The sequence below is a fragment of the Salmo trutta genome, chromosome 1, assembly GCF_901001165.1.
Source record: "Salmo trutta chromosome 1, fSalTru1.1, whole genome shotgun sequence".
Taxonomy (NCBI): Eukaryota; Metazoa; Chordata; class Actinopteri; order Salmoniformes; family Salmonidae; genus Salmo; species Salmo trutta.
The window spans coordinates 55491333-55516265 of record NC_042957.1 but is presented as its reverse complement, the minus strand read 5'-3'; the positions used below and the strand labels follow the sequence as shown (position 1 = coordinate 55516265).

The 24933-nt window shown below is 45.1% G+C and overlaps 1 protein-coding gene across 4 annotated transcripts in view; it reads right to left on the bottom strand.

The window, feature by feature from the left end:
* Positions 1–8756: 8756 nt before the first annotated feature.
* LOC115201351 (serine/threonine-protein kinase N1) overlaps positions 8757–24933 on the bottom strand; it is a 44305-nt gene continuing 28128 nt past the window's right edge. For all 4 annotated transcript variants that reach the window (XM_029764929.1, XM_029764936.1, XM_029764909.1 and 1 more), the window contains exons 6-23: positions 23511–23656; positions 23124–23337; positions 22455–22646; positions 22126–22235; positions 19289–19432; positions 15482–15557; positions 14737–14869; positions 14534–14621; positions 13666–13751; positions 13264–13336; positions 13074–13165; positions 12598–12774; positions 12334–12396; positions 12138–12214; positions 11738–11880; positions 10478–10585; positions 10140–10220; positions 8757–9886 (exon numbers count right to left, since the gene is read on the bottom strand). In XM_029764929.1, coding sequence (XP_029620789.1) covers positions 9683–9886; positions 10140–10220; positions 10478–10585; positions 11738–11880; positions 12138–12214; positions 12334–12396; positions 12598–12774; positions 13074–13165; positions 13264–13336; positions 13666–13751; positions 14534–14621; positions 14737–14869; positions 15482–15557; positions 19289–19432; positions 22126–22235; positions 22455–22646; positions 23124–23337; positions 23511–23656 — 2207 coding nt within the window. In that variant the 3' untranslated portion in view covers positions 8757–9682. The remainder of the gene's footprint in view (positions 9887–10139; positions 10221–10477; positions 10586–11737; positions 11881–12137; positions 12215–12333; positions 12397–12597; positions 12775–13073; positions 13166–13263; positions 13337–13665; positions 13752–14533; positions 14622–14736; positions 14870–15481; positions 15558–19288; positions 19433–22125; positions 22236–22454; positions 22647–23123; positions 23338–23510; positions 23657–24933) is intronic.

Sequence of the window (24933 nt, the reverse complement as noted above, 5' to 3'; positions counted from 1 at the left end):
CCACCCCTGTCTAACTTGATCACAACACTGTCCAGCTCATTCCAAACCCCTTGTGAAATCTGTGAACGTCTGGAATGAGAACAGTATAGAATCACTTAAGGGATGTTTTTTGTGTCCAGATTGGGAAATTTTTCATGAGTTAGACATGCACAAGTCAGCACAGGTTGTCACAGACTACATACATTTCTGTGTTGACTCTGATACCCCAAAAGACAAAAGACATACCCAAACAACACACCCTACATCAAAAACAAGGACCAACAACAACTGAAATGTGTGGAAAAGGAGCTCAACCAAATTCTCAGAGAGACAAGGAAACAACACATGGAATCAGTGGGAACAAATAGTTCCTTACAAAAGAACTTCAAAAAACGGTGGGAGTTGATGAGAACAATCACCAACATGAACCCTGCAAAAGAAATCCTTGCACACACCAGATGAGCTGACTAAAGCCAATTAATTAAATGTTTTTTTTATACAAGATTTGCTGTACATGACTTCTCTGTTGAGTGTGATAATGTGATTGGCTCCATTGTTATTGAGTGTTCATAGGTTGGAAATCAACCCTATAGTTGTCACTAGAGTCTTCAAGCACACCTGTAAGAATAAGGCAAAAGATCATGGTGTGCGAGCTCCGTTCAGATGTGAACCCTGTGTTAGATCTTTAGCAATTTGCCTATAAGCAAAGTCGTGAGACAAGATGTTGCAATCAACACCATAGTGCATCTCATTGTTAAGCATCTGGAAAACCCCAAGGCCTATGCTACACTGTTATTTCATGATTTCAGTTCAGCGTTTAACACAATACAGCCACATGTCCTACTCAGACAGTTAAAGCAGACGGGTGTTAACCCCTGTATCATAAGGTGGTACCACTCATTCCTGACTAGCCGTACTCAACAGGTTAGTGTTAACAGTATCCTCTCTGAGGCTAGAGACATTAGCACGGGGGCCCGCAGGGTTGTGGGAGTTCGCCCATCTTATTCATACTGTACACAAATGAATACACCAGCAGTAATCCTGATACCTATATTGTCACGTTTTCTGATGATACCGCCATCCTTGGTCTGATGTATAAAGATGCTGATACAACTGTGTACAGGTCAGAAATTCAAAGGTTTGTCAAGTGGTGTGATGAACATCTTATCCTCAATGTAAAGAAAACAGAGGAGATTGTGTTTGACCCCAAATCTGTTGGCAACCACCTGCCTGTGGTTGTCCACAATGCTAATATAGTACAGCTTAGTTCCTACAAGTAGCTGGGTGCACACATGGACAATGTACTGAACTGGAAGGTCCAAGTAGAGTGTCTGCTGCAGAGTGCAACAGCGCCTCTATTTCCTAAGTCGACTCAGGGTTTAGGGATTTGACCAGAAAATAATGTAAAACCTACTCTGCCAATAGAGTTATTTTTTTCAGAGTTGTGTATGCTCAATTTAGTGTTGATATTTAACTCTGCTTCATTGGGTTTCACTCTGTACAGTATTAATTCAAAATATTATTTTTTTATCTCTGCAGTGTTGTTCAGTATTCTAGAGTTAATTTAGAGTAACGTTTCCTCTCAATACAATCGCAAGAGTTAATTGAACTCCTATGTAGTCAAACAACACTATTTTGGGGTTTATATGGTACCATTTGAGGTACAGTGGGGAGAACAAGTATTTGATACACTGCCGATTTTGCAGGTTTTCCTACTTACAAAGCATGTAGAGGTCTGTAATTTTTATCATAGGTACACTTCAACTGTGAGAGACGGAATCTAAAACAAAAATCCACAAAATCACAGTGTATGATTTTTAAGTAATTAATTTGCATTTTATTGCATGACATAAGTATTTGATACAGCAGAAAAGCAGAACTTAATATTTGGTACAGAAACCTTTGTTTGCAATTACAGAGATAATACGTTTCCTGTAGTTCTTGACCAGGTTTGCACACACTGCAGCAGGGATTTTGTCCCACTCCTCCATACAGACCTTCTCCAGATCCTTCAGGTTTCGGGTCTGTCGCTGAGCAATACGGACTTTCAGCTCCCTCCAAAGATTTTCTATTGGGTTCAGGTCTGGAGACTGGCTAGGCCACTCCAGGACCTTGAGATGCTTCTTACGGAGCCACTCCTTAGTTACCCTGGCTGTGTGTTTCGGGTCGTTGTCATGTTGGAAGACCCAGCCACGACCCATCTTCAATGCTCTTACTGAGGGAAGGAGGTTGTTGGCCAAGATCTCACGATACATGGCCCCATCCATCCTCCCCTCAATACGGTGCAGTCGTCCTGTCCCCTTTGCAGAAAAGCATCCCCAAAGAATGATGTTTCCACCTCCATGCTTCACGGTTGGGATGGTGTTCTTGGGGTTGTACTCATCCTTCTTCTTCCTCCAAACACGGCGAGTGGAGTTTAGACCAAAAAGCTCTATTTTTGTCTCAGACCACATGACCTTCTCCCATTCCTCCTCTGGATCATCCAGATGGTCATTGGCAAACTTCAGACGGGCCTGGACATGCGCTGGCTTGAGCAGGGGGACCATGCGTGCGCTGCAGGATTTTAATCCATGACGGCGTAGTGTGTTACTAATGGTTTTCTTTGAGGCTGTGGTCCCAGCTCTCTTCAGGTCATTGACCAGGTCCTGCTGTGTAGTTCTGGGCTGATCCCTCACCTTCCTCATGATCATTGATGCCCCACGAGGTGAGATCTTGCATGGAGCCCCAGACCGAGGGTGATTGACCGTCATCTTGAACTTCTTCCATTTTCTAATAATTGCGCCAACAGTTGTTGCCTTCTCACCAAGCTGCTTGCCTATTGTCCTGTAGCCCATCCCAGCCTTGTGCAGGTCTACAATTTTATCCCTGATGTCCTTACACAGCTCTCTGGTCTTGGCCATTGTGGAGAGGTTGGAGTCTGTTTGATTGAGTGTGTGGACAGGTGTCTTTTATACAGGTAACGAGTTCAAACAGGTGCAGTTAATACAGGTAATGAGTGGAGAACAGGAGGGCTTCTTAAAGAAAAACTAACAGGTCTGTGAGAGACGGAATTCTTACTGGTTGGTAGGTGATCAAATACTTATGTCATGCAATAAAATGCAAATTAATTACTTAAAAATCATACAATGTGATTTTGTGGATTTTTGTTTTAGATTCCGTCTCTCACAGTTGAAGTGTACCTATGATAAAAAATTACAGACCTCTACATGCTTTGTAAGTAGGAAAACCTGCAAAATCGGCAGTGTATCAAATACTTGTTCTCCCCACTGTAGAAGGGTGTAAAGTCTCATTTGCATATTTCTTAATGTGTCATATTATGGTGGCTTGCAATGTGACATCCAATCTCTAATGGTATCCATTTAAGAGAGAGGATGTCCAGACATTTTACATCACCTACAACTTCCATTCAGAATATATGTCAGAGCAGCGCAGAGCGTAATGTTGCTGGAGACTACCTACATCATGTATTCTGAAACAGCCTTCTCGGTAACGGATGCCATAAACCCAAACACTTACAGATTAGTTTAGGAAAATGCATGTTACATATCATTGAGTAGCATTAGATCAAAAACAATCAATGTACACGCGAAAACATATATTGAAACAAACCATTTGTAAAAATTGACCTGCAACAGAGCATGCTGAGAAATATGACGTCTGTAGATACTCTGTAGTTTTAACTCCCTGTCTCTGTTTACTCTTAAAGGAGTTGAAAATATACAGTCCCAATTAACTCCAGTTATCAGCACTAACTCCAGGGAACGTATCACTCTGTTGAGGGTTAAGATAACTTCAGTAGAGTCAATTGAATTCTACATTTCACCTCTCCTTGATTTACTGTATAGGTCTACTTCGACATTGGGGATTGACGCTATTGGCCCAAAACTCTACTTAAAAGTGTAATTTTGTGAGTGGGTGGTTTCTGAAAAGTGGAAAGAGTGAACCAGTCTTGACAGAGTCCAGATATAATGGAGCACTATTACCTCCTTGGATACAGGCCAGATCGTCCAATCCCAAATCAAAATTCTCCACTAAAAGCTAATATTTGTTAATTAAATGGTCCTAAATGTTTTGAGTGATGACTGATGTTTCAGTCAAGAGGTACTGAGGTAGTGCCAGACATATTTAAAAATGTTTACTTTACCACTAATGAACACAGCGCAAAAATGTTGAGACAACCAGGAAAGAGCCAAATGGAAATGCAGACAAAGTGTATGAGGATGGTTAATGTGAGTGGGACTCTGAGGCAGACCAAGCCAGGGCAGATATCTATAATTGCATGCATTAGTGTCTCTACGCACCATTGCTAGTTAAAGGCCCACTATTGCTCCAGCAACCACTTATCTGTCCTGGTTTCTTAAGTAAAGAGATCAGAGTACATTGGACTGGCAGGCTTGATAAACAGACTGAAGAACATGCAGCAGGGGCATTTGAGCTGTAGGGCCTTCAGCAGGCCACGTTGGTGACATCGATGTGTAGCAACCTGATGCTCTTTATCTAGACCTGTTTGTCACTGCGTTTAGCATATTTTCTGGATCGGTGACATTCACATATTTTTCCACATTCAAACATTCAACCTGGTTCTAACAATAATGCAGTTATTTTTGGTCTCTGTTCCTTGTAAGGCCATGTTGGTCTTCACTGCCCATGGTGTCCTAGACTGCTATAGTGTGTCACAGAGAGAGAGAGAGAGAGAGAGAGAGAGAGAGAGAGAGAGAGAGAGAGAGCGCATGGGAGACTCCTATCTCTTCCTGGTAATGGTTTCTTATATCGGCTTTGACCAGAAAAGTGCAGGAAAAAATGAAACCACAGTCTCCTTTTAAACTAGGCTCCAGTGAAGATGGGAGGCAAGGAAGGAGTGAGGGTTAGAAAGAGGGAGGAGAGCAGTGTGTTCCAGGAACACCCTGACCCCCTCACTCCCACTGCTTGAGTGCCCCCTCTCCACACACACACCATCAACACGTTCATCTCTCCACACACCATCAACACATTCATCTCTCCACACACACCATCAACACGTTCATCTCTCCACACACACATCAACACATTAATCTCTCCACACACACCATCAACACATTCATCTCTCCACACACACCATCAACACGTTCATCTCTCCACACACACATCAACACATTCATCTCTCCACACACACCATCAACACGTTCATCTCTCCACACACACCATCAACACATTCATCTCTCCACACACACCATCAACACATTCATCTCTCCACACACACCATCAACACATTCATCTCTCCACACACACCATCAACACATTCATCTCTCCACACACACCATCAACACGTTCATCTCTCCACACACACATCAACACGTTCATCTCTCCACACACACATCAACACATTCATCTCTCCACACACACCATCAACACATTCATCTCTCCACACACACCATCAACACATTCATCTCTCCACACACACCATCAACACATTCATCTCTCCACACACACCATCAACACATTCATCTCTCCACACACACCATCAACACATTCATCTCTCCACACACACCATCAACACATTCATCTCTCCACACACACCATCAACACGTTCATCTCTCCACACACACCATCAACACGTTCATCTCTCCACACACACCATCAACACATTCATCTCTCCACACACACCATCAACACGTTCATCTCTCCACACACACCATCAACACGTTCATCTCTCCACACACACCATCAACACATTCATCTCTCCACACACCATCAACACATTCATCTCTCCACACACACCATCAACACATTCATCTCTCCACACACACCATCAACACATTCATCTCTCCACACACACCATCAACACATTCATCTCTCCACACACACCATCAACACATTCATCTCTCCCCACACACCATCAACACATTCATCTCTCCACACACACCATCAACACATTCATCTCTCCACACACACATCAACACATTCATCTCTCCACACACACCATCAACACATTCATCTCTCCACACACACATCAACACATTCATCTCTCCACACACACCATCAACACATTCATCTCTCCACACACACCATCAACACGTTCATCTCTCCACACACACCATCAACACATTCATCTCTCCACACACACCATCAACACGTTCATCTCTCCACACACACCATCAACACATTCATCTCTCCACACACACCATCAACACGTTCATCTCTCCACACACACCATCAACACATTCATCTCTCCACACACACCATCAACACGTTCATCTCTCCACACACACCATCAACACATTCATCTCTCCACACACACCATCAACACATTCATCTCTCCACACACACCATCAACACATTCATCTCTCCACACACACCATCAAGACATTCATCTCTCCACACACACACATCAACACATTCATCTCTCCACACACACCATCAACACATTCATCTCTCCACACACACCATCAACACATTCATCTCGCCACACACACCATCAACACATTCATCTCTCCACACACACCATCAACACATTCATCTCGCCACACACACCATCAACACATTCATCTCTCCACACACACCATCAACACATTCATCTCTCCACACACACCATCAACACGTTCATCTCTCCACACACACCATCAACACATTCATCTCTCCACACACACCATCAACACATTCATCTCTCCACACACACCATCAACACATTCATCTCTCCACACACACCATCAACACATTCATCTCTCCACACACACCATCAACACATTCATCTCGCCACACACACCATCAACACATTCATCTCTCCACACACACCATCAACACATTCATCTCGCCACACACACCATCAACACATTCATCTCGCCACACACACCATCAACACATTCATCTCGCCACACACACCATCAACACATTCATCTCGCCACACACACCATCAACACATTCATCTCGCCACACACACCATCAACACATTCATCTCGCCACACACACCATCAACACATTCATCTCTCCACACACACCATCAACACATTCATCTCTCCACACACACCATCAACACATTCATCTCGCCACACACACCATCAACACATTCATCTCTCCACACACACCATCAACACGTTCATCTCTCCACACACACCATCAACACGTTCATCTCTCCACACACACCATCAACACATTCATCTCTCCACACACACCATCAACACGTTCATCTCTCCACACACACCATCAACACATTCATCTCTCCACACACACCATCAACACATTCATCTCTCCACACACACCATCAACACATTCATCTCTCCACACACACCATCAACACATTCATCTCTCCACACACACCATCAACACATTCATCTCTCCACACACACCATCAACACATTCATCTCTCCACACACACCATCAACACATTCATCTCTCCACACACACCATCAACACATTCATCTCTCCTCATCTAACCCCACCCCCTCCGCATCTTTTCTCCCTTTTTAAAAAAATCTACAATGATGCTCTCTTTTTTTCCCTTATCTGCATCAAAATGATAATCTGACACATTATTCCCTCTCTGTCTTTCATTCTCCTGTTCCTCTTCTCCAGGGCACAGTATTGTCATTAGCACATTGAATAATAACATTGGGACCACATCCTCTCCTGCTGTACAGTGTCAGACTCAGCTCTGTTCTCAGGGTGCCAGTGTCGCTCCTCTTTCTTTGTCCATGCCATATGTCACCATCTCTACACCTACCTGCACTGGTGGCCCACTGTGTCACAGTCTTTGTCTACTTTCTTGCTGGTACTCTCTGTTTCAGACATAGTTCCAGCCCCCTGAGATCACTGAGCACTGCTGTAACTATTGCTCTGTGATGACATAACACGCTGGGCTTTGATGACTTTAATTTGTTGTATTTTACCCCTTTTTCTCCTCAATTTCGATCTTGTCTCATCACTGCAACTCCCCAACTGTCTTGGGAGGCGAAGGTCGAGTCATGCGTCCTCTGAAACATGAACCGCCAAACCGTGTTTCTTAACACCCGCCCGCACCAATGTGTCGGGAGGAAACCCTGAGACATTGCAACTGCAGGCACCCGGCCCTCCACAAGGAGTCGCTAAAGCGCAATGAGCCAAGTAAAGCCAAACCCTCTCTAACCCGGACGACGCTGGGCCAATTGTGCGCCGCCCAATGGGACTCCCGATCACAGCCGGTTGTGACACAGCCTGGGAACGAACCAGGGTCTGTAGTGACGCCTCTAGCATTGCGATGCAGTGCCTCAGACCGCTGGACCACTATGGAGGCCCTGCTATGCTGACTGTTTCATTCTCATCCATTTTATTATATTGCATTACGTTGATCTTAGGCCTAGTCATTCATTGCTTATGTGAATCTACAGCAGAGAGACTCCAAATTCCAGTGTGTTTCTGACCTGGAGAGAACACACACACACACACACACACACACACACACACACACACACACGATGGAAAAGAAAAGGTCCTGCTGTAGATGTGTTTGGCCCATTAGGACTGATAGTGTCTTCATGGTGTACCCACTACTGCTAACGGTGTCTGGTGACGTGCAGCACACCGCTCTGTTCTCCTATTACTCAGCATAATGAACAGAACATTGCTCTGAAAGGAGTTCAAACAATCCTGGATGACAAACAACTTTAGTTATAGTAGTTTGGATTGTGTGAGACAATCCATAAACAATATACACTACTGTACTCATGTTGTAGGTTTTATATCACCATATTGAAAAATAATTCCTGCTAATGTGGCTGGCTGAATGGTAATTGGGCTGAAGAGTCACAAAGCTGTGAGTCGGTCCATTGGGTTCACATTTTTACTAAGTCACAATTCCAGACAGAACATCGGCATGATTGACAAATCAAACACCAGAAAGAAACAAAAATCACAGAAAACTATTTCAAAATAATTCTAAATGATTGAGGATAAAACCCGTACCGAGCGGGGAGAGTAGAGTAGTATCCCATTTGAAGATGAGGGGTAACATGACATGGTGAGGACCCAGCACAAACACAGAAAAACACCTCAACCCTCATCCTTCCACCCTCATCATCCTCACTAGCATCCCTTGACATTCGTCATACACTGAATCTGCACCCCACTTTGTCATCTCCTCAATTTCTCTGGAACACTTTTGACCTTTTCTATGGCTCCCCCCTGTGGTGATTTATGAGAGGTGCAGGACTCTAGATGACAGCAATGGGAACAGACTGAGGCAGGATCAGAAGTTACACACAGAAACAGTAAGCAGCCTCAAACGATAAAGGGAGAGGAGCGATAGCAGGCGGAGAGGCAATAGAGAGAAGTCAATTTGAGAGTAATCATATCTGATGATCCCTGCACCAACTGTACTGTCTTCTACAGAGAATATCCTTTTCATCTTTTAAATGGGCTCCATTACTTTCTATAGGGAAATAAAACGTCACTCAGTTCCAGTGTTGCTATGCTGCACAGACACTGTGCCCCAGCACTCATCCACTGAGCATTACATCATCCGGATTATCTTCATGTATCATCCGATAAAAGGTCCTCGGGAAATCCATTAGAGGTCAGTAGATCCCTGACAATGTATCTCCGCAGCACGCATCCTCCCGTAACTTTCTTCTGCCTCTTCACAGTTCAGACAGGACAGAACAGCAGTAAGCCTCTCCTGGTAACATCCCTCTCGCAGCGCAGAGTCCCTCGTCAGCTCCACTCGCAGTCGAAAGGGAGAGTCTGACCTTGACCCTTAGCAGAGGTCAGAGACGTAGTCAAAGTCTTTGAAGCAGTCCTGGTCCTTGCGGGAGAGGGTACGCCGTTCGCGGGGCGGCGTGAGGGCGGGGGTCTCGGCGGTGAACTCCTCGTCAAAGTTGCTGACGTCCTCCCTCCCCCTGATGTTGGGGACGAACGGGGGCGGGAGCCGCCTCTGCAGCAGCGCTTCCCAGTCCATACTCTGAGAGGGGGAACAGAGAGACCTGATTGGTTCATAGAATCATCTATGCAGCTGAAAACAGCAGCCCGTGACGTGACAGTATCACATAGAGTTGGAGCAGATGCTGGAGCTATTTTACAGGCTCACTGATTACATAACAAGAGTTTAATCAGTGGTTTATAAGGAATGTTAACTAATGACATGTGTGTCTGTGTTCGAGGGAGAGAGAAAGAGAGCGAGAGAGAGGGAACTTGAGAGAGAGAGAGCGACTCACCCTAAAGAAAGGCTGTTTCTTGACATCATCAGCATCTTTCTCAGCAGAGCCTAGGCGCCGCTCCGGGTTCCTCCTCAACAACTGGCAACAGAAAACAACAAACACCTCAACCCAGACATAACAACTCCCGGCACAGACCAAACACTAGCTAGCAACACACACAGATGGCAAACAGCTGAAAAAACATCAGAAAAACTTTCACAGAAAACCCACTGACTGAAAACTAGAAGCAAAATGGCTCCACCTTTACAGTGACCAAACTGACCATGTCAATCAATGTGAGTCTCTCTTGCTCCACTGGTGATTGGTGGGATGTGAATGTTGGGGGAGGAGCTTACCCGTCTCATGATGCCGATGGCCTCTGTGGAGAGGAAGCGAGGGTAGCGCACCTCGTCATTCACTATGCTGTCAAACACCTCCTCTTCATCATCACCTGGAAATGGAGACTGACACACACATAGACCACACTGTCACACTCGCAGCCACTTATTTAACCTATTATGGCGCCCCGGTGATGTGGCCGGGGAATGACACTGTTTGGAGTGTAAGCTACACCCCACAACCAGCATTTTTAGGCTGCAGTGCCAAGCCCCACACCTGAAGCCACTCAGCCTCGTTAGGCTGCAATACACCTGGGGCATTTAAGGTGCACGTTCAGTTCAGCACGAGAAGAGGAGCTACTGGCTGAATGCTGCAGGCTGAGTGTTACAGACATTTGGGAAAAGCTCTTGGCTGGATGCCGAAGGCTGAGCTCGATAAACATTTGTTTGAAGCCCATGGACATTGTGAAGCTGGTAAGCTGGGTAGCAGCCCAGCTAGTTTTAAGTTCAGTGTAACTTTAAGTTCAGTTAAGCCCTGTGTGGGAGAGTGTTTTGCTTTCAGTTACAGTTTGAGAACTATCTTTGTGACCCTTTTATCTTGAATAAATATGCCGGCTTGGCTTAAGTTGTGCCTCTGTGTGTTGGACTTCTGTCATTACTACTCATCATTGCCATCCAACCAGCCATGCCTAGTGAGTCGTTACACTATATTAGTTCATGTAACATATGGCTCAAACACACATCACTTTATGTAATATAGACTAAAGTACTGTATTACCATAAAGGCTTAAAGTATTTATTACTGGCTTAAAGTATATATTACTTTAAAGGTGAGGGCTTAACTCATTAAAGGGATTCTCTGGTATTTTTGTATACTTTTTAGCCAGCAGTTCTGAAAGTGGTCCCCTGAAATTGTCTCTTTCTCGCTCTGCTGTGGGTGCATCATGTGCATCCTGCTAGCTGTCACTCATATGGCGAGGGGCTGAAGCTCATTGGTTGAACTCGAATTGCTAGGGGGCTGGACCACGTGAGGGAAAATGGTGCAGCACAACTTCCAGAACTAGGGATTTCATGGCTAATTGAGGTAAGACAGTAATTCTCCTAATTAATTATGCATGTATAAACTACACATTGACACATCCAGCCCAAAGCGGGAGGTTTAAAAAATACTTTAGTAGTCGCCAAAGTTCCAGAGCATGTCTAAATAATAAGACTAGATATGTATGGAGTCATATTTATATAATTCTCTGAAGAGGTTTTTAGAGTCAAGTCTCTCACCTCTCCCACCAGCATCTCATACACCAGTACTCCCAGGCCCCACCAGTCCACTGCCCTGGTGTAGGAGGTGTCTGTCAGAACCTCTGGAGCCAGGAACTCAGGAGTACCACAGAACGTACTGGTCCTGTCCCCATAGCCCATACCTGGGGAAGTAGAGAGAGATCAGGAATGACAAGGGAAGAAAAGAGAAGCAGTGAGAGAGAGGTTGTTGTGAGAGAAAAACAGAGAGGAAGGAGAGTGAGAGAGACACAAACGGAGTCAGAAATATAGAAACATTTGAGCACATTAGCAAAAAGAGGCTTCAATAAAAAGACTCAAAAGTACTCCAAACTACAACCGCTATGACCTTGCATCCTTACAGAGCTCTGGAGACATGATGAATAAGTTATAGAGAACATACCCTCTTTGCAGAGCCCGAAGTCTGCGATCTTCACATAGCCCTGTGTATCCAGCAACAAGTTATCGAGTTTAAGATCCCTGAGGAGGAGGGATGAAGATTCATTCAAAATTGATGGGTACTCTGAGGATGAAGGGGTAGGAGGATGAGAGGGTGTCTGTCATGTGTTCTGTGTTTCATGTCTACCCAGAGTACTTACCGGTACACAATCTTATGGTCATGAAGAAACTGTAGGCCCAAAACCACACAGGCTGCGTAGAACCTGCAGGACAGACAGACAGACGCACACACAAATAGTCAAGACATACACACACACGACAGTAACAGCAGACTGTGGATGGATATGAGTACACATACAGTACACAACCATATGAACACATATACATATCTCAAAGCATGCCTGCTCCTCCCCCATGTTCCGTTACACATTCAGTAGAACACAGCAACACACAGCGGTACCCACACGGCTCGGGGCTCTGTAAAGACGTCTGCGTGGATGTGCATCATGAGGTCACCCCCAGCCGTGTACTCCATGACGAAGCACACGTGTTCTGGGGTCTGGAAACATGCAAACAGGTTGACCAGGAAGGGATGGTGGGAGCTGTTCACCGTCTCAAAAATACGCTTCTCACACATCAGACTGAGGAGGGAGAGAGGAGAGGGAGAGAGGAGAGGGAGAGAGGAGAGAATGATAGAAGACAACAGGAAAGAGAGACAACTGTCTAATCACAAGTACAGTATGTAAACACACAGTTCACTTGTATATGTTTGCCATGGTTTGTTGCTGATCAGTTTTGTGTTGACAATTTTGTGGCACACAGTATATTAAACTAGACAAGTAATTTCACCATGATGGAGGTCATATATTGTCAGAGGGGCATGATATAGTTGGCCTGTGTTCTGTCTTTGCCTGTGTTGCATTCTAGTGTTGATCCATACCTGTCCACTTCGTCCCGCGCCACAATGTCTCCCTTCTTCAGGGCTTTGATAGCGTACACACTGCCTGTCCTCTTGTACTCTGACAACAACACCTGGAAAACACCAGTGGTTCATCTGAATCTCTACCTAAATCCTCTGGATGGACAACCTCCTAACAAAGGGAGGATATTTCAAATGTGAGGACACATACTTTGCCAAAGTGTCCCCTGCCCAGCACAGCGATCAGCTTGAAGTCCTGCAGACACAGAGGGCCTTTGCTCTGTCTAATACCAGGACACAAAGACAATAATAATGATCACAATCACTGAAATAGCCTTTAATTTACCATGTTGAATGGTCATCTGCTAGCTGAAGAAACAGGATGCAGTATTATCTGATGTTTTCTGCCTACCTAGCACTTCTATAGAGAGCATGTTGCTGTGTTACATGTCACCGTGGCTACAGTAAGGTGTTATGGAGGAGGTCAGGTCATGTGGCCATATTGTGAGTGGGTGTGTTTCCCCAGCATCATACTGTGGGGGCCATATTGTGAGAGGATGTACTCAGGTGTGAGTGTGAGGACACACTGTGCCAACTCTGCATGGTGCTGTACCTGCGCAGGGAACTCGTGGATAGGGTTCTGGTTGGCCGCCCTTGGGCGAGGTCCGGAGGGGACAAGGGCTCGATCACAGGCTGTTCCTGAGAGTGAGAGAAAAAGAGAGAGAGAAAGCGAGAGAGAGAGAGAGAGAGAGATAGAGATAGAGAGAGAGAGAGATAAAGAGGGGAGAGGGATAGATAAAGAGAATGGGGAAGAAGGTGAGAGAGGGAGAAGGAAAAACAGACAGTAATTCTGTCCCTCATCATTATTAGTAGCCTGTTCCCTGCTGGCTGGCTGGCTGGCTGGCTGGCTGGCTGGCTGGCTGGCTGGCTGGCTGGCTGCTCAATCCCCTCTCCTCTTTTCCTCGTTCCCTCGTTACTGTTAATTAGTTCTCTAAAAACACCCGAGTAACTAATCCAGTAATCCCCCAGCCCCACTGACCATGCAATCTGTTACTCAGGCCCTCCTTTCCTCTCCCTCCCTCCCTCCCTCTGTCCCCCTCTCTCTGTCCTCTCATGCCAATCATGTTTTACACACTGGGAATCTAACATCGAATTAAAGCTCCCTCGATCCAATTTGGTCTAATTAGTGTGGATTTCTCCCTTTCCCCTCTTATTGTTACCTCTCTCCTCTCCTTCCTCCCAGGCCCTGCTCTCTCTAGCTCCAGATTCATCCTAGGCTAATAGTCCAATATGACTGAACCACTGTTTTCTAGTCAAAGGCTTTCTGGAGGGAACGGCCAAAGGGAATGTGATACTACGGAGATGGCTATCAGATGATTATCACTCCATTGCCGCATCCTCCCATCCCTCCCTCCCTCATCCTCCCATCCCTCCCTCCATCCCTTATCCCTCTCTTCATCCCTCCCTTCTCTTCTTCTCACCAGGTGGGGTGTGTCAACAACGTCTCTCCTGATCTCAGGTCTCGGAGGAGAGTCGCTCTCCAGAGTCAGCTTCTCCACTGAGATCTCCCTACGACACACACAGAAACACCCGTCAACAGTTTCCCATGTACAGTATATGTTGTGCTTGCTGTCTGAAGCATTAAAGAGGTGTGAGAAAGGGTATCTGTGTGTGTGTACATTACCCAGAATGTGAGCGTGAGTGTGTGTGTGGGGTGTAGCTGGGAACGTTGTTTCCAGTAGGGATGGCGTTCCTCACTAGGCGGACCCAGGTGGCGATGTCAACATTCATCTGACGAGCACGCAGGAACGCTTTACCTGCAACATACCCATCACACACATGGCAGTAACCGCAACACACACACAACACAACATAAACACAAGGCAATAAGACATACTGATCAACACAAATTCCCCTGAAATGCAATCTATCCTGTTCACGCAGCAAATGTTAACATGGTTTACTCAATCCATTAGGATTGCCCAGATTGCACTAAAGAAGTTTCAACCCTGACACACTCAAATTGTCATACTCCAAAGCATTAAACCACCTAAAGCCATCAGATGAATCCACAGCACTGCTAATTCCAACACTAGATGGCAATACAGAGCACAGAGAGGTACAAAGTGGGTTCTGGGTGGAGGTTGCATGTAGTCACATATCTAGGACCTCCCCCAATCCTAATGTGACCCATTAGGGGTGAAACACTAAACTGACTGTAGATCAGTGTCTAGGGGGCAACTCCATGCTACTCAGTGTGGAAGCAGTGGGGCGTCAGTCAGGTGATGCAGGTGTGAGCCCTATAGGGATGCTGGGATACATGGAGCCAGGCTTGGCAGCTGCTGACAACATACATAACAAAATGGGGCTTTATCTAAGACTTTACACATACTAACACAACACACTGTTCTGAGAAAAGCTTCTCTTACCATGCTGTTTGGAGAAAACCTTCTTTTGTCTCTGCAGTCTCGGGCCTCTCTCTATGACTGGGTTGAAGAACATTACCTGAAATACACACATATCAGTGGAGACTCCTCAGAGGAGAAAGGGGAGGACCATCCTCCTCAATGAATTTCATAAAAATAGTGAAACATCTAAAAAAAGTTATCATTTTTAGAGAAAACTATACTAAATATATTCACGTAACCACATAATTGATTAAAACACACTGCTTTGCAATGAAGGTCTACGGTAGCTTCAACAGCACTCTGCAGGGTACCACCATAGTCTAGCCGGTAGTTTCCACCCTCTGAGTACATTGACTTCAATACAAAACCTAGGAGGCTCATGGTTCTCACCCCATTCCATAGACTTACACAGTAATTATGACAACATCCGGAGGACGTCCTCCAACCTATCCGAGCTCTTGCAGCATAAACGGCAAGATAATTAATCTAGAAAAGCATAAACTACAGCTAGCTAGCACTGCAGTGCTTAAAAAAATGTGATGAGTAGTTGACTCAAAGAGGGAAAAAAATGTAACAAATACATTTCTTAAAAAATGAAGAAGCTACCTAGCAGAGATATTTTATATATTTTTCACTTTCACTTTCACTTACTTAGCTAGCGAATGCAGCTAGCTAGTTTAGCCTACTTAAACACCCGGCTCAAACAGAGAGGGACACTATGTTCGCTAGCTGGCTATGGCGAACCAACACTGGAACTCTTCCAAGTCAAGGTAAGCTTTTGGTGTTAGTCATTTACTACCACCGGAGCCCACCGGTGTAACTGCTAAACTGCTTGCTGACTACACTGTACTGCATGATTGTAGTGGGGTTACTAACACGTTAGTTTTAGTAGCTATGTTGACTATGACGTTAGTTAATAATGGTGACAATGATGTAGGGTGTGTGTGGCGGTTATGATATGAAGGTTTGGCTAAGAAAGATTTTTTCGCCTGGTTACAGACAGCTGATGTGTTTGTTGTGCACTGAAGTCCACAAGCGAAGGGAAAGGGTGAGAGGAGGAGAGCACGTGGATGCGAGAAGGAATTATAGCTACAACAATAAAAGTATTCATACTGTTTGTATGTGGCTGCTATGAAAGTGACCTGTGTTTGCGTGTGATCAGGGGTGCATTCATTCCGCCGATTCTGTTGAAAAGCATTCTTAAACGGAAGCAAACGGAACAAAATGGGGATAAACATATTTGAATTTGTCCAATAGAAATTCTTGTTTGCAACTGTTGGACTAATGATTACACCCTAGATCGGCTAGATGCTGGCAAGAGTGCGCAAGGCGGTATTGAATGTGTCACTGTCTGTCACCTTGATTACTCAAATGTATCTCGACCTGTGCACCTACGTTGTAAACTTTCATTCATAGGCTAGGTTGTAGAAACCTTATGATGGGTATAAGGAAAATTTGAGAATCATGTAGTAGCCAAAACCTATCGATGTTACATTGAGCTAGGTGAATGGAATATGAATGACAGTCATCCAATATGCTGTAATGGAAATAAGGCCATGCTCATAACAAAAAAAAATGTCCATCCTCCCTCATCTTAAACAGCACTGACCACCAATGACACATACAGTACCAGTCAAAGGTTTGGACACACCTACTCATTCAAGGGTTTTTCTTTATTTTTACTATTTTCTACATTGCACAATAATAGTGAAGACATCAAAACTATGAAATAACACATATGGAATCATGTAGTAACCAAAAAAGTGTTAAACAAATCAAAATATATTTTATATTTGAGATTCTTCAAAGTAGCCACCTTTGCCTTGAGGACAGCTTTGCACACTCTTGGCATTCTCTCAACCAGCTTCACCTGGAATGCTTTTCCAACAGTCTTGAAGGAGTTCCCACATATGCTGAGCACTTGTTGGCTGCTTTTCCTTCACTCTGCGGTCCGACTCATCCCAAACCATCTCAATTTGGTTGAGGTCGGGGGATTGTGGAGGCCAGGTCATCTGATGCAGCACTCCATCACCCTCCTTCTTGGTAAAATATCCCTTACACAGCCTGGAGGTGTGTGGGTCATTGTCCTGTTGAAAAACAAATGATAGCCCCACTAAGCCCAAATCAGATGGGATGGCGTATCGCTGCAGATTGCTGGGTAGCTATGCTGGTTAAGTGTGCTTTGAATTATAAATAGATCACTGACAGTGTCACCAGCTAATCACCCCCACATCCTAAAACCTCCTCCTCCATGCTTTACGGTGGGAAATACACATGAGATCATCCGTTCACCGACACCGAGTCTCACAAAGACACGGCGGTTGGAACCATTTGGACTCCAGACCAAAGGACAAATTTCCACCGGTCTAATGTCCATTGCTCGTGTTTCTTGGCCCAAACAAGTCTCTTCTTCTTATTGGTGTCCTTTAGTAGTGGTTTCTTTGCAGCAATTTGACCATGAAGGCCTGATTCACACAGTCTCCTCTGAACAGTTGATGTTGAGATGTGTCTGTTACTTGAACTCTGTGAAGCATTTATTTAGGCTGCAATTTCTGAGGCTGGTAACTCTAATGAACTTATCCTCTGCAGCAGAGGTAACTCTGGGTCTTCCTTTCCTGTGGCGGTCCTCATGAGAGCCAGTTTCATCATAGCGCTTGATGTTTTTTGCGACTGCACTTGAAGAAACTTCCAAAGTTCTTGACATTTTCCATATTGACTGACCATATCTTAAAGTAATGATGGACTGTCGTTTTTCTTTGCTTATTTCAGCTGTTCTTGTCATAATATGGACTTGGTCTTTTACCAAATAGGGTTATCTTCTGTATACCACCCTACCTTGTCACAACACAACTGATTGGCTCAAACGCATTAAGGAAAGAAATTCCACAAATTCCACAAATTAACTTTTAACAAGGCCCACCTGTAAATTGAAATGCATTCCAGGAGACTACCTCATGAAGCTGGTTGAGAGAATGCAAAGAGTGTTAAAAGCTGTCATCAAGGCAAAGGGTGGCTACATTGAAGAATTTCAAATATAAAATATATTTTGATTTGTCTATCACTTTTTTGTTGTTGGTTACCACATGATTCCATATGTGTTATTTCATAGTTTTGACGTTGTCACTATTATTCTACAATGTAGAATACAATGTATTTTTGCGACTGCACTTGAAGAAACTTTCAAAGTTCTTGGAATTTTCTGGATTGACTAACCTTCATGTCTTAGAATAATGATGGACTGTCGTTTCACTTTGCTTATTTGAGCTGTTCTTTCCATAATATGGACTTGGTGTTTTACCAAATAGGGCTATCTTCTGTATACCACTCCTACCTTGACATAACACAACTGATTGGCTCAAACGCATTAAGGAAACAAATTCCACAAATTAACTTTTAACAAAGCACACCTGTTAATTGAAATGCATTCCAGGTGACTACCTCATGAAGCTGGTTGAGAGAATTCCAAGAGTGTGCAAAGCTGTCATCAAGGCAAAGGGTTGTTACTAAAATCTCAAATCTATTTAGATTTGTTTAACCCTTTTGTGGTTACTACATGATTCCATATGTGTTATTTCATAGATTTGATGTCTTCATTATTATTCTACAATGTAGAAAATAGTAAAAATAAAGAAAAACCCTTGAATGAGTAGGTGTGTCAAAACTTTTGACTGGTACTGTATAGTATAGTTCAGTATTGAGCAGGGATGTATGTGTTGGTGCATGTGTGTGCATGTTCGCATGTTACTGTCTGTGTATGCGTGCATGTGTGCATGTGTGTGTGTGTGTGTGTGCGCATACACGTGTGTATTCATGGCGGGGTGTGTGTACCTCTGCCAGCAGCAGGCCCTGAGGCTCCAGCTCCAGCTGAACTTTGTGTCTCTGGTTGTCCAGGAAGTCCTCCAGCTTCAGGTACTTGAGAGCACACAGGGAGCGGTAGTCCCTCCAGTACACTGCTATCTCCATCTCCCTGGACTGAGACGAAACACAGGTCAACACACATACTGTTTCATCCACAGGTGTACATACACTTCTTTTCACCTTTTCACGCTCTCTCAATTCTCAATGTGCCTCTCTCTCTCTCTCTCTGTCTCAATTCTCAATGTGCCTCTCTCTCTCTCTCAATTCTCAATGTGCCTCTCTCTCTCTCTCTCTCAATTCTCAATGTGCCTCTCTCTCTCTCTCTCTCTGTCTCAATTCTCAACGTGCCTCTCTCTCTCTCTCTCTCAATTCTCAATGTGCCTCTCTCTCTCTCTCAATTCTCAACGTGCCTCTCTCTCTCTCTCAATTCTCAATGTGCCTCTCTCTCTCTCTCTCTCTCTCTCTCTCAATTCTCAATGTGCCTCTCTCTCTCTCTCTCTCTGTCTCAATTCTCAACGTGCCTCTCTCTCTCTCTCTCTCAATTCTCAATGTGCCTCTCTCTCTCTCTCTCTCAATTCTCAATGTGCCTCTCTTTCTCTATCTCTCTCTCAATTCTCAATGTGCCTCTCTCTCTCTCTCTCTCAATTCTCAATGTGCCTCTCTCTCTCTCTCTCAATTCTCAATGTGCCTCTCTCTCTTTCTCTCTGTCTCAATTCTCAATGTGCCTCTCTCTCTCTCTCAATTCTCAATGTGCCTCTCTCTCTCTCTCTCTCTGTCTCAATTCTCAACGTGCCTCTCTCTCTCTCTCTCTCAATTCTCAATGTGCCTCTCTCTCTCTCTCAATTCTCAACGTGCCTCTCTCTCTCTCTCAATTCTCAATGTGCCTCTCTCTCTCTCTCTCTCTCTCTCTCTCTCTCAATTCTCAATGTGCCTCTCTCTCTCTCTCTCTCTGTCTCAATTCTCAACGTGCCTCTCTCTCTCTCTCTCTCAATTCTCAATGTGCCTCTCTCTCTCTCTCTCTCAATTCTCAATGTGCCTCTCTTTCTCTATCTCTCTTTCAATTCTCAATGTGCCTCTCTCTCTCTCTCAATTCTCAATGTGCCTCTCTCTTCTCAATTCTCATGCCTCTCTCTCTCTCTCTCAATTCTCAATGTGCCTCTCTCTCTCTCTCTCTCTCTCAATTCTCAATGTGCCTCTCTCTCTCTCTCTCTGTCTCAATTCTCAACGTGCCTCTCTCTCTCTCTCTCTCAATTCTCAATGTGCCTCTCTCTCTCTCTCTCTCAATTCTCAATGTGCCTCTCTTTCTCTATCTCTCTCTCAATTCTCAATGTGCCTCTCTCTCTCTCTCAATTCTCAATGTGCCTCTCTCTCTCTCTCTCAATTCTCAATGTGCCTCTCTCTCTCAATTCTCAACGTGCCTCTCTCTCTCTCTCAATTCTCAATGTGCCTCTCTCTCTCTCTCAATTCTCAATGTGCCTCTCTCTCTCAATTCTCAATGTGCCTCTCTCTCTCTCTCTCTCTCAATTCTCAATGTGCCTCTCTCTCTCTCTCAATTCTCAATGTGCCTCTCTCTCTCTATTCTCAACGTGCCTCTCTCTCTCTCTCAATTCTCAATGTGCCTCTCTCTCTCTCTCTCTCAATTCTCAACGTGCCTCTCTCTCTCTCTCAATTCTCAATGTGCCTCTCTCTCTCTCTCTCTCTCTCTCTCTCTCTCAATTCTCAATGTGCCTCTCTGTCTCAATTCTCAACGTGCCTCTCTCTCTCTCTCTCAATTCTCAATGTGCCTCTCTCTCTCTCAATTCTCAATGTGCCTCTCTCTCTCTCTCTCTCAATTCTCAATGTGCCTCTCTCTCTCTCTCTCAATTCTCAATGTGCCTCTCTCTCTCAATTCTCAACGTGCCTCTCTCTCTCTCTCTCTCTCAATTCTCAATGTGCCTCTCTCTCTCAATTCTCAATGTGCCTCTCTCTCTCGCTCTCTCAATTCTCAATGTGCCTCTCTCTCTCGCTCTCTCAATTCTCAATGTGCCTCTCTCTCTCAATTCTCAATGTGCCTCTCTCTCTCTCTCTCAATTCTCAATGTGCCTCTCTCTCTCTCTCTCTAATTCTCAATGTGCCTCTCTCTCTCTCTCAATTCTCAATGTGCCTCTCTCTCTCTCTCTCAATTCTCAATGTGCCTCTCTCTCTCAATTCTCAATGTGCCTCTCTCTCTCTCTCAATTCTCAATGTGCCCTCTCTCTCTCAATTCTCAATGTGCCTCTCTCTCTCTCTCAATTCTCAATGTGCCTCTCTCTCTCTCAATTCTCAATGTGCCTCTCTCTCTCTCTCTCTCTCAATTCTCAATGTGCCTCTCTCTCTCTCAATTCTCAATGTGCCCTCTCTCTCTCTCAATTCTCAATGTGCCTCTCTCTCTCTCTCAATTCTCAATGTGCCTCTCTCTCTCTCTCAATTCTCAATGTGCCTCTCTCTCTCTCAATTCTCAATGTGCCCCCCTCTCTCTCTCTCTCTCTCTCTCTCAATTCTCAATGTGCCTCTCTCTCTCTCTCTCTCAATCTCAATGTGCCTCTCTCTCTCTCAATTCTCAATGTGCCCCCCTCTCTCTCTCTCTCTCTCAATTCTCAATGTGCCTCTCTCTCTCTCTCTCTCTCTCTCTCTCTCTCTCTCTCAATTATCTCTCTCTCAATTCTCAATGTGCCTCTCTCTTTCAATTCTCAATGTGCCTCTCTCTTTCAATTCTCAATGTGCCTCTCTCTTTCAATTCTCAATGTGCCTCTCTCTCAGTGTTGTGTTAGTGTAATGTAGTATCTTACTCTTTCCAGTTCTACAGTGAAGGTCTGGTCCCAGGCCTGCTCTCCCACTGTCTTCCAGCACGTCTGTCCCACCACTGTGTTCTCCAGCTTCAACACGGCACTCACCTCCGCTGTTCAACACAATACCATAACACATGTTTAGAAACTCACTACACAACACAAATGGACAGATATGTGAACCCCCTCCACACACACACACACACACACACACACACACACACACACACACACACACACACACACACACACACACACACACACACACACACACACACACACACACACACACACACAAACACACACACACACACACACACACACAGACTTACAGGAGAGTTCGTCGGTCTTGCCGGGGATCCTGAGGCTCATGCTGCTGGTGCTGCGGCTGTAGAGACCACTGAGTTTGAAGGAGCGTCCGTCCCCTGGGATGTAGCATGGCAAGACCACCGGGGTTCCTCTACTGCGCCCCGGGACCACCTCCAACACCCCCACACAGCCCAGCAGACGCACCTGCAGGGTACCTAGGAGAGAGAGAGAGAGAGAGAGATGATATGTGATGTTTGAGTAGAAGTGAGAGTATCATATCTGGTTCAAAAGGTTTATAACTTCAGCCACTGGATATGGGAGAGGTATTCAACTGAATCCATGAGTTTCTGATGCATTAGAGCCTTCAGTTAGGTATAGACAGAGAGGTAGTGAGAGACTATAGAGAGGCTGTAAGAGGCAGTGATAAACTATAGAGAGGCTGTAAGAGGCAGTGATAGGGTATAGAGAGGCTGTAAGAGTCAGTGATAGGGTATAGAGAGGCTGTAAGAGTCAGTGATAGGGTATAGAGAGGCTGTAAGAGTCAGTGATAGGGTATAGAGAAGCTGTAAGAGTCAGTGATAGGGTATAGAGAGGCTGTAAGAGTCAGTGATAGGGTATAGAGAGGCTGTAAGAGTCAGTGATAGGGTATAGAGAAGCTGTAAGAGTCAGTGATAGACTATGAGTGTATGTACCAGTGAGTGGGGAGGGCTTGCAGAGGGTGCTGTACTGGTTGTGTACATAGGGGGTTCCGTGTCTGGAGCTGAAGGCTGAGGAGGAGGCCAGCACCAGCTCTTCCTTGATGAGGCAGGCCTTGGGGTGGTCGTCCGTCAGCTCCAGCAAACGCTGCTCCAGAGAGCCTCTCAGCAGGTCACAGCGCTGTGACGACTCACTCAGACCACACTGGGCCTGGGGGGAGAGAGGAGAGAGGGGTTACAATGGTATGTTTGTGTGTGCATTTAAATGTGCCCTAAATGGTGAGTGTGTTTTTTGTGTGTATTTGTGTGTGTGTGTGTATGTGTGCATTAAAATGTGCGTTCATGTGTGAGATCCAGACAGTAGTCTTGTGTGTGAACTCTGACCTCTGACATGGCCTTCTTGTCCTGGACCTTCCCCACTCCCAGCAGCCTCAGCATGTTCTTGGCTCCCTCAGCCATGGCGAGCTCCACACGGTAATGATGCCACAGCTCCTCCACACGCAGCTCCACCCCACACGTGTCTGGCTTACCTGGGGAGTGCGATAACAAACCATTTACTGACACCTTGAGTTTTTACACATTTTGTTATGTTACAGCCTTATTCTAAAATGGATTAAATTCATTTCCCCCTCATCAATCTACACAATACACCATAATGACAAAGCAAGAGCAGGTTTTTAGAAATGTTGGCAAATGTAATTAAACATGACATTTAGATAAGCATTCAGACTCAGTACTTTGTTGAAGCACCTTTAGCAGCGATTACAGCCTCGAGTCTTCTTGGGTTTGACGCTATAAGCTTGGCACACCTGTATTTGGAAAGTTCCTCCCATTCTTCTCTGCAGATCCTCTCAAGCTCTGTCAGGTTGGATGGGGAGCGTCGCTGCACAGCTATTTTCCGGTCTCTTCAGACATGTTCAATCGGATTCAAGTCCGGGCTCTGGCTGGAACACTCAAAGTCATTCAGAGACTTGTCCCGAAGCCACTCCTGCATTGTCTTGCTGGGTGCTTAGCGTTGTTGTCCTGTTGGAAGGTGAAACCTTCGCCCAAGTCTGAGGTCCTGAGCGCTCTGGAGCAGGTTTTCATCAAGGATCTCTCTGTACTTTGCTCCATTCATCTTTCCCTCGATCCTGACTAGTCTCCCAGTCCCTGCCGCTGAAAACACCCCCACAGTATGATGCTGCCACCACCATGCTTCCCCATAGGGGAAGGTTTTCTCCAGATGTGACGCTTGGCATTCAGGTCAAATGTTCAATCTTGGTTTCATCAGACTAGAGAATCTTGTTTCTCATGGTCTGAGAGTCCTTTAGGTGCCTTTTGGCAAACTCCAAGCATTCTGTCATGTGCCTTTTACTGAGGAGGGGCTTCCGTCTGGCCACTCTAACATGAAGGCCTGATTGGTGGAGTGCTGCAGAGATGGTTGTCCTTCTGGAAGGTTCTCCCATCTCCAAATTGAAACTCTGGAGCTCTGTCAGAGTGACCATCGGGATCTTGGTCATGTCCCTGACAAAGGCCCTTCTCCCCTGATTTCTCAGTTTGGCCGGGCGCCAGCTCTAGAAATAGTCTTGGTGGTTCCAAACTTCTTCCATTTAAGAATGATGGAGGCCACTGTGTTCTTGGGGACCTTCAATGCTGCATAAATGTTTTGGTACCCTTCCCCAGATCTGTGCCTCGACACAATCCTGTCTCGGAGCTCTACGGACAATTCCTTCGACCTCATGGCTTGGTTTTTGCTCTGACATGCACTGTCAACTGGGGGACCTTATATAGACAGGTGTGCGCCTTTCCAAATCATGTCCATTCAATT